Here is a 15919-nt window from a genome sequence, read left to right as displayed (position 1 = left end):
ACTTGAAGACCACAAGGGAGTGATATTCTATTTATCTTTTTAATTCAAGAACTTGAGATTATTTAGTTTTAAATAATTTTAAGTTGTAATTTTGTGAGACAATTTAATTCTAGATTGTCATCTTTATGCTTGGATTGGATTGATATTTGGATTTCATTTGTGTTGAGATACTTGTTGGAATTTATGTTTATGAACCTTTGCATTGTTAATTGAATTTGTAATTGAGTTTTCATTATGAGTTTAATTATCAATGTGGTTTGAATTGCAAAATTTGGGTTCTTTTGCCTCTTAATTGTTTAATTAAGTTGGTTAATTGTCTAATTGTTTAATTGGATAATTTCAACATAATTTTCAGAATTAATTTGAATTATTCTCATTGGTTTTAATAAGCTTAATTAGTCATCCTTATACTATTATGAGTTCTCTAATAGTTTAAGGGTTTTTTAGATTGAGATTCCCTTTGTTTCAAGTAGGTAATTAAATTTATTAATTCCACTCTCTTATCACTTCCATTTGGTCTAATTAACTGATTAAGGTTATGAAAGTTAAATCCATAGAAATCCTAAGTTGTCCCATCTACCTTACTGAAGAGAAACTTCTCAATGTTCACTTGTAAATTTTCTTTGCTTTCTAATTAATTTTCTTTATTCATCATTTTTTTATTTTCCTTCTAAAAAAAATCCCCTCAAAAATTGCATTGCATTCATTTAGTTTAATTTAATTTTCATATAAATTTTAGGACATTTACATTTTGCATTTAGAATTAGAATTTTGCATTTTAGTTTATGTTCAATTTATTGTATTTTTTTTATCACCTAAATTTTTACCTAAAGAAACCCATGACTTGCTCCTTGGAAGTAATGACCTAGGTCGATCCTAAACTATAAATTAATTAGGACCTAGTTTAATTGAGTGCTTTAACGACAAAGGCATCATCACATATTAAAAAATTTAAATTTTAAAATTAAAATAAACCTGCTAATCAACATTTAAAATAATTAAAATTATAAATTTATTTTTAATTTTAAAATTTACATTTTTTAAAATTATATAATTAAAATTATAATTCTGATATTTATATATATTTATAATTATAATTTTTTAAAATTAAATGTACAGGAAAATAAAATTTATAGAAATGAAAAAGAAATCATCCTGAAATTTTCGCAGCGGAATGGTGAAAGAAGGGGAGAAGCATGAGAGAAGGGGGGTGGGACTGCGACAGCGGCATGGGTACCAATTGAGGTTGAGACCCGTTTAAAACAGTTTATAAGTAGTTTATAAGTTACTTTTTAATAGTGATTTATGGAATACGAAATAAGTATATAAAAGAAGTTTTATCTCGACTTATATAAAACGTGCTTATAGAAAATTTTTACCCTTCTACCAAACAGGGCCTGGGAGAGGGGGGATAGCTGTTAAAAAAAGGAGAGAGAACAAGAGAGATGCGTATAAATAAGTATGAGAAATAATATAAGAGATTAGAAAAAAGGACGTGGATTTGTATACAAATTATTACTCCTCCGGTCCTAATTATAAGACCCAATTGATTTATTTGAGGAGATTAAGGAAGTAAGTTAAGTTAGTTATTTATAATAAATAAGTGTTGTTATTCCTAAAATATCCTTGCTAATTAACTATATTGGCTAAAACTATCATTATTAGAAGGATTATCTTGGAAAAAAATGCATAAATATAAGAGAGAAAATGGATTGGGTCTTCTAATTAGGACCAAATAAAAAGTCAAATTGGGTCTTATAATAAGGACCGGAGGAGTAACATATTACAGAGGGAGGTGGGGCATGTCAGCTGACAGATGGGATGAAATTGTTTGACATGTAATGATTTTATTGGTCAGCGTACAGATTAACTGGCAGTACCCCCAGGAGAGCCGATTGGTGATAGCTGGGGGATCAAGTTTCAGATTTTCTAACCCGTTTTTTTGGAGTCATATTGGGCCTTTGCTAATTCAGATTGGGCCACTGAGAGGTCTACTTGGGCTAGACTAAAGAAATTATACGTAAACATGAACATGGGCGTGAAGAGCTCAAGGATGGATATTAAACGTTTTGTCTTCGGGCCAAAGGTCTGCCTCAAATGGTCCATGAGTCATCCTTAAAGAGGAGCCATACCTTTTTTAATTTTTTTTAATATAAAAAAGTTTAGGTGAATTAGGTTCTAATAGCTCATCAGGATCATGACATACCTCCAGACTTAAAGAGATACTTTCAGATGACCTACCAACAAGATCCTCACATTGATAGTGGGATTCGAACTTACGATTTTGTGGATTATGAGCCGACTCTTTATCAACTAGAACAACTCCTGTTGGTTGCAAGCCATACTTTAAAACAACATTTGGGTTAAAGTTTAGAAAACAAAATACAATTGCTGCACCAAACCGGTGATCCCCATACCAACAGGCAGAGAGTTAAGTTTAGTGAAAGGGACTAATCTCTCATAACATAACAAACCAAGATTTAAATTTCTACTGAAAAAAGTATTTACATTTAGTGCTTGATAATTTTTCAAATAGGATTGTTTTCAATAAAAAAATACCTATGCTTAATTTAAAAAAAAAAGTGTGATCCCTATGATTTGCAGTGCTAGCAGTGGGCCCTCTTCAATAGTGAGATAACATATAGAATCAACGTTTCAACTGTTTTCCCCCCCTTGATTAGCAAGCCGAATCGGAGCCGCAAGCTTGTTGCACCTACGGGCAGCTAACATGCCGCTCCATGGTGTTGGTATTGTCTCAACTGTTAGATTAAGAGAGGTGTTTGGAGAAACCAAAAAAGTGTCTAGGGAAGAACAAAATTATGATTTCAAAAGTGTTTTTATAGTATATGAAGTAAATATATGGAGGAGTTTACCTCGATTTGCGGAAAAGTGTTTTTGAGAAGCATTTATGGGGTTAGGCAAACACCCCCCAAATCATGGTTTGAAAAATAACTTCTGGAGAATAGATTTTTGGGAGAATAGATTTTGTGAAGAATAGATTTTATGAAAAAATGATTCTAATAAGGTGAGAGTGGTTGAATAGTTGTTATTATAAACACTTTTTATATGTACAAATTACTAAAAAAGGCATAAGTTAATATGATAATTACATAAAAGATATATTTTATAATATATTTTAATTTGAAGCAATAAAATTGTTAGTAATATATTTTTTACCAACATAATTAATAATATATAAGATAATATAATTAAAAAATAATTAATATATGTATATATATTTATAAAATATAAGATTAAATATGTTTATAGACAATGATTTTTCAGAAAAATGTTATTTTGCCTTAAAGATTTTAAACATGATATCCCATAATATTTTTTCTTACAAATTTGAATAAACATACATAAAAATAATTTATTAATTATATAACTAATTAATAATTGAATGTGTATGTAGAATATGAGATTAATTATCAAGTGTCATAATCATTGTGAGGTTGTAACTATATACAGCGTTTGAAATAAAAAGGCAACGAGAATGTGGAAGAAAATAAGAGAAAAAAAAGTATAATGAGGAGGGAGAAAAGGTGAAGTTTTGGACTTTTACTGAAGGGTATTTCTGGATACTTATTGTTGGCTTTACTCTGACAGTATAATAATCATGTGATACCCACACATTTAGCCGTTCAGCCGTTCAGAAGCGAAATTTTTTCACTTAAGGTGAAACCATGGTTTTACCGGGCCAAACCATGGTTTTTTAGTGAAACCACGGTTTCAAAATTATGTGGGGTGTTTGGGTATATTTTAGTCCACACTATCATTTGGATCTTAAAAGTGTTTTTTGTAATGTTACCAAACACCCCCTAAATAAATAAACAACCTTCTTATGCAGGATTGTATTGTTACATTCGAGCTTATATCAAAAACTAAGGGTGTGTTTGGATGAAACCAAACCGTGGTTTGGAAAAGTGATTCTGGAGAATAGATTCTGGAAAGAATAGATTTTATGAAAAAGTGATTTTGAGAAGTGAGAGTGTTTGGATAGTTGTTATCAGAAGCACTTTTTATATATACAAATTACTAAAAAAAAAAGACATAAGTTAATATGATAATTACAGAAAAAATAGATTTTATGATATATTTTAATTTGAAGGAATAAAATTGTTAATAATATATTTTTTATTAACATAATTAATAATACACAAGATAATATAATTAATAATTAATTAATATGTATATATATTTATAAAATATAAGATTAAATATGTTTATAAAAAAATATGTTTATAAAAAAAATAACATGATACATATCCTATAGGCTCTCACACTCTCCCTTTTTTCTCCAAAAGCAAAAAATTTTGCTTTTTCCAAAACCATGGTTTTGGCCCAAAACCATGGTTTTGGTTTTTGGGTGGGTGTTTAGGTGATTTATTCCCCAAACCATGGTTTGGGGTGTCATCCAAACACAGCCTAACCCTGTGCTAATTTTTTTGGCCTGACATGATCATCAAATGAATGTTGAAGCTGTCATCATGAGTATCTTACGAAGCCATTATCTTTGAAGATTTTAGCCTTAGACTTCCGTTAGCTAATTTGAGAGAGATATATATATATATATATATATATATAATTGATTGCTAAAATTAAAATTATTTAAAACTATCATGATTTAAAAATCAAAGATATCCAAATTTGCGTCAAAGTTTGTGATCAATAATAAAGTAGTTATTATAAGTTTCAAATAACTAATTCACGAATAACGAATAATTAGTTAAAAATAATAAATATATTATAAATATATTTTTATTTTTAAATAGCTCTTGTAATAAATGATTAAAAAGGATGAAAGAGACTGTACACGAAAATTTGATAAGAGAAAAATAATTAAGAACGATACTGAAATAAAATACATTAAATATTAAAACAAATCCGAATTGAAATTTATAAGATGAATCACATTCCTTGCCAAATTTAAAGCTTATAAATTGGGTTGGAAGAAGTATATAATTTTTAGCTAATGCAATCCATTATATACACAAGGTTAAGGTCATGGATTAGAAACAACTAATACACAGGGTGGCTGAACGTTCATTTAGATCACAACCGCCGGCACCCAAAAACAAAAAAAACAAAAAGATCACAACCGCCAATCCAAACTGACGCTTGCTTTCTCGGTTATCCGATGTGATGGCCCAAAAAAAGAGATTATTGAAAAAGGATGAAGACTTTTGGCTCCAAAAAAAGCGATGAAGACAAACCAATAGTAATTCTTTCCCCAAAAAAAAAAAAAAACAAAAGAAAAAAGAAAACACAGACTTTATTATATTCATTTAAATCAATAGAGAGGAGGACATTTATAATGAACTCACATTAATGGCCAAGAATTATTTGACACTCTAAACGTTTCAAATATTGGACACATATTGCATTAAAAGCGAGAACAATGATGATAAAACTAGAAATTGTTTTATAAAAAATGATGATAAAACTCTAAATAAATCAAATTATACTTTTAATATTAATAAGTAAATGAATGAAAAATTAATAATTAATAAGTAAATGACTGAGAAATCTATTAATTTTTTTAAAATTATTAGTCAATAAGATCAAAGCATAATCTTATTATAGAATAAATTAAGAGTATTCTTGAATAAAAATAAAAATTCATTGAAGGCTATAATTTAAATGATTGAATTTCATCATATATAAATACTACTTCTCTGCTCCTATTTATAAGGCAAAAAGAGAATTTTTTTGTTCTATTTATAAGTTACCTCATTAAATTTTTAATATGAATGTACTATTGTGTTATTCATTTATTATGATATAAGTAATTATCTCTTTTGAAAAATATATATTAAATATAGGTAAAGTTAAAAATTATTATATTTCAATAGAGAGTTAATATATTTGAAGGTTTTTCTTGATCTGTATGAAATATATTAGAAGTGTTTTATAAATAAGACCAGAAGAATATATTTCAAGTTCAACACCTTGAGATTGGAAAAACTCGTGAATGGATTGGTTGGGAAAAACTCAATCACCAACTAAGATGCACAGGGTATTTGGAAAACATCTAAAAGTATTTTTAAAAAGTATTTTTTTTTTATAAATCTACACAACATCCTTTATATATTTACTTTATATACCATAAAATTTTAAAATCATAGTTTGATTTTCATCCAAACAACCAGTAACCTAGATCCTAATCTTGATGGGTTCCGATGCGCAGAGAAGTTTCCTTGATGGTTTCTCGTCAGAGGAAGCCCGTATCTCGCCATGGCAGTGACTCAGCGCACTGCACTTACGATCAACGCAGTCCATGAGATCCTCTCGTTCTCTTCAAACCACTCTCTCACGAAGTACACCGTCAAGCTCAACAATGGCCAGACTTGGTTTATATATGCGTCTTCTCCTATTAATTTTAGTGGTACCCTTTCTGAGATTACTTCGAATAGGCTTTCGGGCATCATTAGGATCCCTGTTTTGCCCGATTCAAACTTGAATTATAAGGCCGTCCTTGACAAGTTTAGTCCTTGTTATGCCGTTTCAGGGGATGCTTCATTAACAAAGCCATTCTATGTGGAGTACAAACGGGGGAAGAAAGGTGTGGGGATTTACTATCGTTGGCTCACCCTCTCCGTCTTCAACTTTTTTCTAATGATAACGCATGTGGTGTTACTGTTCTTAATGATTTCAAGTACAGAAGCATCGATGGCGATCTTGTTGGTGTGGTTGGGGATTCACGGTTGTTGAAGACCGATCCTATTTCTGACTTGTCATTCTACCAGAGGTGTGAAAGAAGAATCCCATGAAGAAATTATTTCTACCCCTAAAAGATGTTAAGGGCTTAGATTCCACCACGATAACAACGACTTCATCTTACTTTTATGGGAAATTGGTTGCAAGAGCAGCTAGGTTGGCATTAATAGCTGAAGAAGTGTCATTTCTCGATGTGATTCCTGCGATCAGGAAGTTCTTGAAGGAAACCATTGAACCATGGTTAGATGGAACCTTCAACGGCAATGGCTTTCTCTAAGACCCCAATGGGGAGGGATTGTGACAAAACAAGGGTCTAAAGATTCAGGTGCTGATTGCGGCTTTGGAATGTACAATGATCACCATTATCATCTGGGATATTTCCCTTATGGCATTGCAGTTCTTTCAAAGATTGACCCTGCTTGGGGAAGAAAATACAAACCTCAAGCTTACTCACTCATGGCTGAATTCATGAACCCAGAAAGAGGTTCGAATTCAAATTACACCCGCCTAAGAAATTTTGACCTTTATAAGTTACGCTCTTGTGCTGGAGGTTTGACTGAATTTGGATTCACAGCAGAGAAGAGAGGGGATGAAGTGGTTTGATTGTCCCCATCTTTTAAAAGTCTGCATAAAGTTTTAATATTTCTGCAGCTTGTTTTCTGTGTTCATTTCTCATACGAGTTTGGGAGTTCTAAATTTATGTCGGTAACGTCTGTTTCATAGCTACTTGTCTATTTCTAACTTTTGGCCTTTATATTGGTATGATCTATCAGAATCGATATTATTTTGAGCCAATTATCAGTGAATGAAAACCCATATGCAAACATCATGCGAGATACTTCATAACGTTGAACTACCAAGGATCTGAAACATTTTAAGGTTATAATTCCGATCCTAATTATAAGACCTTATTTGTAGCTTATAAATGATGTCTTATAGATAGGACAAGAGGTAGTAGCTCTCCCTAATATGATTGCTCGATGATGAGGCCTCTGCAAATTTGGGTTGGGCCATAAACATGGGCCTTAAGAGGCCAAGGAATGAGATTAAAAGTTTGGTCTCCAGGCCCAAGGTCTGCCTCAAATGATCTGAGAGTCATTCTTCAACTTTAAAGGGAAACCGTGCTTGTAGGTTCACGATAATAAAGTATATTTTATTAATTAATGTAATACATTATTTACAAGGTCAAGGTCATCTATTAAAAAAAAACAAAACAAAAAAAGAAACACATTGTGCCTCAACGTTTAAATTAAGACTACATAAGTTGTCTTGACCTTAATAAAGTAATAAACTTTATGGACTTGGCAGATTAGATATTTTCTTTCTTTAAAATTTAAATAATATTAAAAAAAAGGAATATCACGAGGAAGCAGATTGTGCCCACTAGGCCATATTTGTTTATTGGTCAGCTCAACAAACCATAAACGTAGTTTTGAAGATTTATCATTGCTGGTGTGCTATTGATTTGTGACAAAGCCAATATGTGAACTAATGCCATGGGAACTTCGTATATATTAATTTATATTCCATTTAAAAAATATGTGCTCATAACCAATATTTTCCGAATTTGTCACGTAGTTTTGCCTTATTACTTTTGGTCTTTAATATACTATCTCTGGTCCTAATTATAAGATCTTATTTGTAAATTACAAACGAAAATAAGATCGGAAGTAATAAGAGGTAGTTGACTAATTTGAATAGATTAAGAATATTAGTTAAGTTAGTTATATGTAATGAATAGGTATTATTTTTTCTAAAATATCCTTGTTAATCAAGTGTATTAGTTACAACTACTATTATTACAAGAACAAAAAAAATAGATAAATATGAGAAACAAAATAGATTGAGATCTTATATTTAAAATCAAAATAAAAGTCAAATAAATTCTTATATTAAGAAACAGAGCTAATATATTACAAAAAGAAGCATGCTCTAATAAATGAAATTAGTTATGTGGTGTGGTATGATCCATATAATTTATCTCAAACCATGCTTTTGTATCTCAAATTATGATTTTGATTTCTACCCAAACCCCTTTCTTATTATTGCTTGATCGCTATTACTGCATGCTAGTGTGATATCCCTAAATTTTAATTATCATTAATCCATTTTTTATATATATCATTCAATTATTCGTTTAAGTATTTTTTTCCTGTTGGGCTAAAGTTCACAATTTTTTTTTTTTGCACGGGCGCTTTGATGAATCTTTCCTGTTATACGATTATTCTGACTTTTATAATTTTTTATGAAAAAAACTAACTAATAGGAATCCCAATAAAAGAATATAATCACTAAAAAGATTAATGATAAGTAAGTACATTTTTTATATTGAAACTTGCTATTTACTTATTATTATGAAACTTTTTAATAATTTACATTCATTCTCAGAAAACACATAATAATTTTTTTTAATATGCCATCACATCTATCTTACTTTTCTGATATACTACATTGTCCCAATTTTTTGCTTTTGTTGTTCATTTGACATTTAACATTAATTCCATATAACTTTGTTATTCTAAAAAGATTTAATAGACTTTAATTTTGATTGTTGAAAACATAACATGATAATACGGCAAAATATTAATTTATATTTAATAATTTATTATGTCATAGTTAAAATTTATGATATGCTTCAATTCATAATATTAGCATTCTAAATTATCCTTCCCAATATAACCACCAATTGACTTTATTTAAATTTAATCATCAAATATTAATTAATTTCCAAAAACATTTTCATTTTATCTTGGTCTTTGATGGTTTGAAAGCGCGTCGTCTTGTCATAAACAACTTGCCAGATGCAGTTGGAAAATGTGACAAGAAACAAGAAGAAGATTGGTTTGGTTGAAAATATTTATACACACTTAGTATTTATTTATTTCTCTTATTTTTGAATAAGAATTAAATAATAATTGTTATTATAAACTTATTTTTAATCATGTCTTTTTAATAAAAAAAGTGCAAAAATAAATTACACACATATATATAGATTTCATTTTAATTTAGAAATATAAATAATTACAAGTATGTATATTGGATTTGATTTATGATTTTTAATTCTAATTAAAGTTAACTCACATTTATGTAATTTAACCGAGAAAATATTAAATAGTCACAACTCTAACACGGTAACGCGTATTAGATTATGATTGGCAGGTTGGCAGAGCTGTTAAGGACAATAGTTTATATTATATTCCGAAAATTAATAATTAATTTATAGGTACCTAGGTGGTATCTTGGTAAAAATTAATATCTTCGGCTACAATGTCCCCATATTATCTTAATATAAAAAAAAAACATTAAAAGTTAAAATTTGTAAAAATGGACTGTCCTGACACAAAGCCAACCAGCAATAGTTGGTATGAGCTGGAATTCACCATCCAAACGTCCTTTACCTTCATTTTTTTAAGAATTTTTTTGCTGTTAACCTGGTCAAAAAGAATCTTAAAAAAAAAAAGTTATGCACACTATTTATGAAGTATGATATACAGTGGCTCTTTTAATATAAATATTATAAACATATCTTTTCAGTAAACATTCGTTATATACATGATCGATATTGCAGTTAATTTTGGTTATTTGTCAAAGAGCCTACTATGACTAAATACTCTTTGATCATCAATGTAAAACACATTTTGTAATATAATTTACATTATAAAATATGTCTTACTTTTAAAATTGAAAGGAGTATTATTGTAACATCACATAAAATATTGTTTTCTTAGATTTTGATTTAATTTAATCATAATTTTAGAACACTTTTATTGGAATTAAGGAATGAAATGAGAAGCACCCATCCAAAGGAGAATTCATGCTTGTTTGAAAGATTTAAAATTGATTTAAGTTGGAATTTAAATTTTAGAACTTTTAAATTTGAACATTTTTAAATTAACTTTTAAATATGTCGTACAAATGAGTTTATATCAAACTAATTATTTTAATAAAAACCCATCCAAATATACATTATACTACATTAATTATAATAATTAATTTTTACTTCAATTTTAGTCTCGTGAAAATAAGTTATAAAAAAGTTATTTTTGCTAACCTTAATCTAAATTTAAAAAAAGTTAGACTGGGGCAAGAGAAATGGATGAATATGAGTGAAATTAACAACACATTATAACCCGATGTTTTGGGGAGTGTTTGGATTAACAGTAATAGTAATATTTTCAATTTGACTTTAGATAATAGTTATATAGTGTAATGTGATTTATATTTTAATTAGCTTTTGTAACAAAAACTTATTTGGATGAAAACTCAAAACAGGCCAAAAAAAAAAAGCCGAAGATGAAGAAACTATAAGCAGCTACAAGTTGTTTTTAGCTTTTAAAAAGTATTTACGTGAAAACCAAACTATAATTTTAAAAATAATTTTACAATATATGACAGGAATTATTTTGATTTGTGTGAAAATATTAAAAACTGCTTCGAGAACAAACTAAACACCCCCTTAATTCGAAGTCGATCATAAACCTATCTGCCCAATGGTCAATCCAAACTTTCATTTGAGTTAGAATTTTTTTTTTTTTTAACAGTGTCAAAGCCAGTTTGGGAACACCCTTAGTAATTGCATTTACTTTTATATACCCATCTTATCAAATGCAATTATATCTATGCGTGGGACTTATACTGCTTTGTTAGATTTTTCTTTTTGCCAACCTTATATGTTAGAATTGAATTCCCCTTTTTGGAGAAAATTTCTCTCTGTGCCATGTTATAAAATGCAGGAAATATATTAAAAACAAAATTAGTTTAGGAGCATTGAATGTTAGTATTTGTTTTTTTATATATAAAGATTTTAGATACTATAAATAGTATATTTGACTTTGACTTTTCAATAGGCATGTATTTATTGCATATGGGAATTTCTCATAGCATTCATTCAGAGAATCATAATCATAAATGATTCCAAAACACAAATTTAATCAACATAAGAAAAGTCAGAATTTTTTTTAAAATTTATCAATTATTCCCATTCCGATATCATATGCCTTTTTATAAAAGGTTAAGTTATTCATTTGGTTCTCTAAATCTACATTAAATTTCAATTGAGTCATTTAAATTTAAAACATGCATTTTCAACCCCTAATTTTTGACATTATTAATCTTATTAATAAAAAAGACGCTAACTCTGTGTTAATAAAATATACTAAAACTTCTACATAATAGTTTTAAAATTAACAATGAACCAAGTATTATCCACAAAAGCATACTAATAATCGGTAATATACTTTAGCCATACACTACTTCTGATTCTTAATATAAAAGTTAGTTTGACTTTCAGTTTAATTCTAAATATAATAAGATTCTAATCCATTTTATTTAACACATTTATCTATTTTTTTAAGGTAGTCCTTGTAGTAATAGTAGTTATAATCAATGCACATAATTAGTAAGGATATTTTAAAAAAAACAACACCTATTTATTACAGATAACTAATTTAATTAATTTTCTTAATTTACTCAAGTTAGTCAATTAGCTCTTGTATTAAGGATCAGAAGTAATAAGTAATATAACTAACTAATTATAACTAATCCATTTTTTATTGTTAATATACTCTTGTTTTCTTATTCCATGGGTCGGACTGAACCCCCATTTTCATCCACTTAGAGCACATTGTTAAAAGATCTTTGGCTGTTAATATACTCTGATATATAAACATAAACTAATATGATACTATGACATCTTTATTCTATTTATTTTACTATTTATTGATTATTGATATACTTGATTTTTGTTATATATGCCCTTAATTGTAATTGTTCAATGACTATTGCAAGTAATTTTAATTTTTCCTTCTTTCCCTTTTGGACGGAAAACTAAATCTAGCAAAAAATAAACTTCAACTTATTAGCCGAAACAGAAGAACAAAAAGGTTAAGTTTAAAGAAACCTGACACAAATCAAAAGCTCGAATCATATATGTGTGTGTGAGTGTAGAAATCTAAGACAGATCTTTTGAATATTGGGCACTTTAATTAAAGTAAATTTTTTTGGCCAGAAAAATAACGTTTAAATATGGAAAAAAAAGTTTACTAGTATAACAGATAACGTTATCATAAAGAAACTAATCCAAACTTCATCGAAAGGGAAAAAATTATCTGGGCATTAGTTGTTTTGTAAGGTAGCATAGCAAATCTCTCACTCTCAGCGTCTGAAGAGAAGACTTCAAAATATTGCAAAATATAATTAATTGGCGATAGAAATTAAAAGGTTCCCGTAATCACCGTTTTTAAGGAAAATGACCCATTAGAGAAAAAGTCAATTCAGATCTTACTCCTCCTCAGAAAGGTGAGCGTGATAAATTTGAAAAGAGAGGCATGAAAAAGATCATCCACCGCAGCCCTTTGTGATTGAGAATTACGGCTCCTTTACAATAGTTTACAAATAACTTAATCATGATCAATGAAATGTAAAAATAAGTATGTGACACTAATTTTGTTTTAATTTACGTAAAATATACTATGATGCCAAACAAGTACTTAATCATTTTATATGGATGAAGAAATATGGATTATCTATTCTTTATATAAGAGAATTTTTTTAATGTTTTTTTTTTTTGGGAAATAAGGTGTTTAAATGCTTTGAAAGTATCAACAAAGAAGTACCACATGTTTATTTTTGCATTAAAAAAAAACTTTGATTGTTATTCAGCGTTAAACTTTACTGCTAAATTATACGACTTGGCTGAGTTTTTAGTGGTTAAATTTAATGGTAGATAACAAGTTTAGAGTAGAGATGCTATAAAATAAAGAGAAAATTACAATTAGGTGCAACTTAAGAAAATTAAATACAAAAAAAATCCCTTGAAATCATGAAATTATTTTAAAGTTTTAAGAGATTTTTTTGTAATAAATTTTATTTGTTTAATTACCAAATTACTCTTTTTTTTTAAATTTATATTACAACTGAAAGAGTAGTGGTTTACAACTTATGGTGCAAGGATTGTCAAATCAGCCGCGATAGTTGTCAATCTTTGCACCCTAAGTTGTCAACTACTGCTCTTTCAGTTGTCAATACAAATTTTAAAAAAAGAAGAAGGGTAATTTGGTAATTAAATAAATAAAATTTATTACAAAAAAAGTCTCTTGAGATTTCAAAATAATTTCATGATTTCAAGGGACCTTTTTGTATTTAATTCTCTTGAGTGAAACCTAATTACAATTCTCCCTAAAATAAAGCTTATAGGCATCTAAGAGGGGGAAAAAAAAGGAGAAACTTCTAAATATAGGGTACTCCTTGGTGAATACTTTTAAGGTGTTTAATTACCTTATTCCAAAAAGAAAATACATTAAATTTCAAAAGCGACAATCTTAAAAACTATAATTAAGATAAGGACCCACCACATGTTTTATAATTTAACATGGTTTGTTTCTAATTTTTCACCTTATTTCTGTAATAAATTAATCAAATTTCTCTCATTAATGACTTCTGTTCATAGTAATTTTAATATTTTATAAGAAATAATTAATTTTAACTAATTTTATTAAAATTATTATTCAAGTATAAAATTGTTATTTAGTGCGGAGCAAGAGGGAGTCACAAGGAGTTAAGCACCACTTATGTATGTTACGGTGAGAATCTAGAAGTACTATAATATATTAATGGTATTAATGAGATAATGATTTCTGCGTCTTTTCCATTTACTACAGACAAATTTTTGTTTTTTCAACGAGAGGTTGAAAGAGAACAGAAGGGATAGAAAAAGAAATCAGCTGTATAATTATTCTTTCAAATTTGTCCAAGCCACTTTTCCTCCGGGGCTGCATGTGAGGGACTGAAGCTGGGTCCTCTGAGTCGCCCCACGTTTTCATCTGCGTATCCGGCTGGCTTCTCCTTCTCTTCCCCCATATTCCGCGAATGGAGCTTTTCTGAAGAATTCTCAGCTTCCAACCTGTCGTTCATACACGTCTTTGGTAAAACATTTCTTCATTTTCAGTTTGTTTGTTTGTTCTAAAGTCTGCTTTTTTTATTCTTGGCGATCTGCTCATTCTGCACTAGGCCTTGACTTTTGGTTCTTAAATGGAGAAGCTGAGTTACAAATGTGCGTGATAATGCTGCAGGTTTGATTTGTCTTTCTCCCAAAAGTTTCTGCATTTCCTTGAGGATTACACTGGAGTGTTCATAAATTTTCTTCGTAGGAGTTGTGGTTATATTGACTTTTATTTACCTCTTCTAACCCACATTTTCCTGAATTCGGTCATCCTGGTCAAGTTGATTGTTAAATTTGTTCATTTCTCTGGGGAAAGCTTGATCTGTATTTTGTGGTTCATTTCCGATCTGGAAGGTCTTGCTTGGCCTAGTGTTGTTTCTGGGGAGGAACCGTTAATTTTGTAAAGTAGGAATGGAAATATTTTAGTGCATTTTGATCTCTTGGGAAGATTACATTGATGGCTTCTCCTAGTTCTTCCCTTCTGCTGTTCCACCCACTTCTGCTGATAATTCCCCATCAAATTCTCTCGTATCATCAGCCTCCCACTTCTAGCCCACCCAGTCAAACCTCTAATACCCCTGCTCCTTCATCTCCTTCTGACACTGCAACCCCACCTCCTTCCCCATTTCTTTCTCCTCCACCAGCTACACCACCGCCAACTTCATCCCCACCGCCGGCATTGCCCCCACCAGCTTCACCCCCGCCTGAAGCATTGCCGCCACCGGCTTCTCCCCACCTGAATCATTGTCCCCTCAGGCTTCAACCACGCCTCCAGCATTGCCCACACCATCGTTACCATCTACGCAAAATTCTCCTCCACCAACACCTTCAGCATTGCCACCACCATCACCTCCACCAGCATGTTTCCACCCCTCCTCCAGCTCAGAAGTCACCTGCTGCTCCAAATTATCCCCACCACCTCCAGTAGGAGGTTCTCCTCCTCCCCCCAAGGCCTCAAAGGAACCTCTGCGGCAGATCCGCCTCCCCTCTCACAGCAATTCTCCTCCTCCTCCAAAGAATGTCCCAAAATCTCCATCCTCCAGTCCCTCCTCCTCCAAAGAATGTCCCAAAATCACCATCCTCCAGTTCCCCTCCTCCACCTCTGGGAAAGCCACCAGAAAGTGCTCCTGTGCTTACACCCCCACCGTCTGTTTCCGACTCTCCTCCTTCTCCTCCTGCAGATGAGTCCCCCTCAATCTGCAACACCATCACCTTCTCCTCCTTCAGTTCCATCTGCTTCTTCATCCCCACCAACTGTTG

At 30.3% G+C, this 15919-nt stretch overlaps 1 protein-coding gene and 1 pseudogene across 1 annotated transcript; one reads left to right on the top strand and one right to left on the bottom strand.

Moving 5' to 3' along the window:
* Nucleotides 1-2728: 2728 nt before the first annotated feature.
* On the top strand, nucleotides 2729-7323 carry LOC114748266 (putative endo-1,3(4)-beta-glucanase 2; annotated as a pseudogene).
* Nucleotides 7324-15220: 7897 nt separating this feature from the next.
* On the bottom strand, nucleotides 15221-15904 carry LOC114748284 (glycine-rich cell wall structural protein-like). Its single transcript, XM_028936644.1, has 2 exons — nucleotides 15624-15904; nucleotides 15221-15395 (listed from the first exon to the last, which is right to left on the bottom strand). Exons 1-2 carry the CDS (start codon nucleotides 15902-15904, stop codon nucleotides 15221-15223), a joined length of 456 nt encoding a protein of 151 aa, XP_028792477.1.
* Between the last annotated feature and the right edge of the window lie 15 nt (nucleotides 15905-15919).

The sequence above is a fragment of the Neltuma alba genome, unplaced genomic scaffold (genome assembly GCF_004799145.2).
Source record: "Neltuma alba isolate B1F8T4 unplaced genomic scaffold, ASM479914v2 tig00005664_pilon, whole genome shotgun sequence".
In the NCBI taxonomy this organism is placed as follows: domain Eukaryota; kingdom Viridiplantae; phylum Streptophyta; class Magnoliopsida; order Fabales; family Fabaceae; genus Neltuma; species Neltuma alba.
The sequence above is the reverse complement of the archived record's forward strand: the minus strand, read 5'-3'. Positions and strand labels throughout refer to the sequence as shown.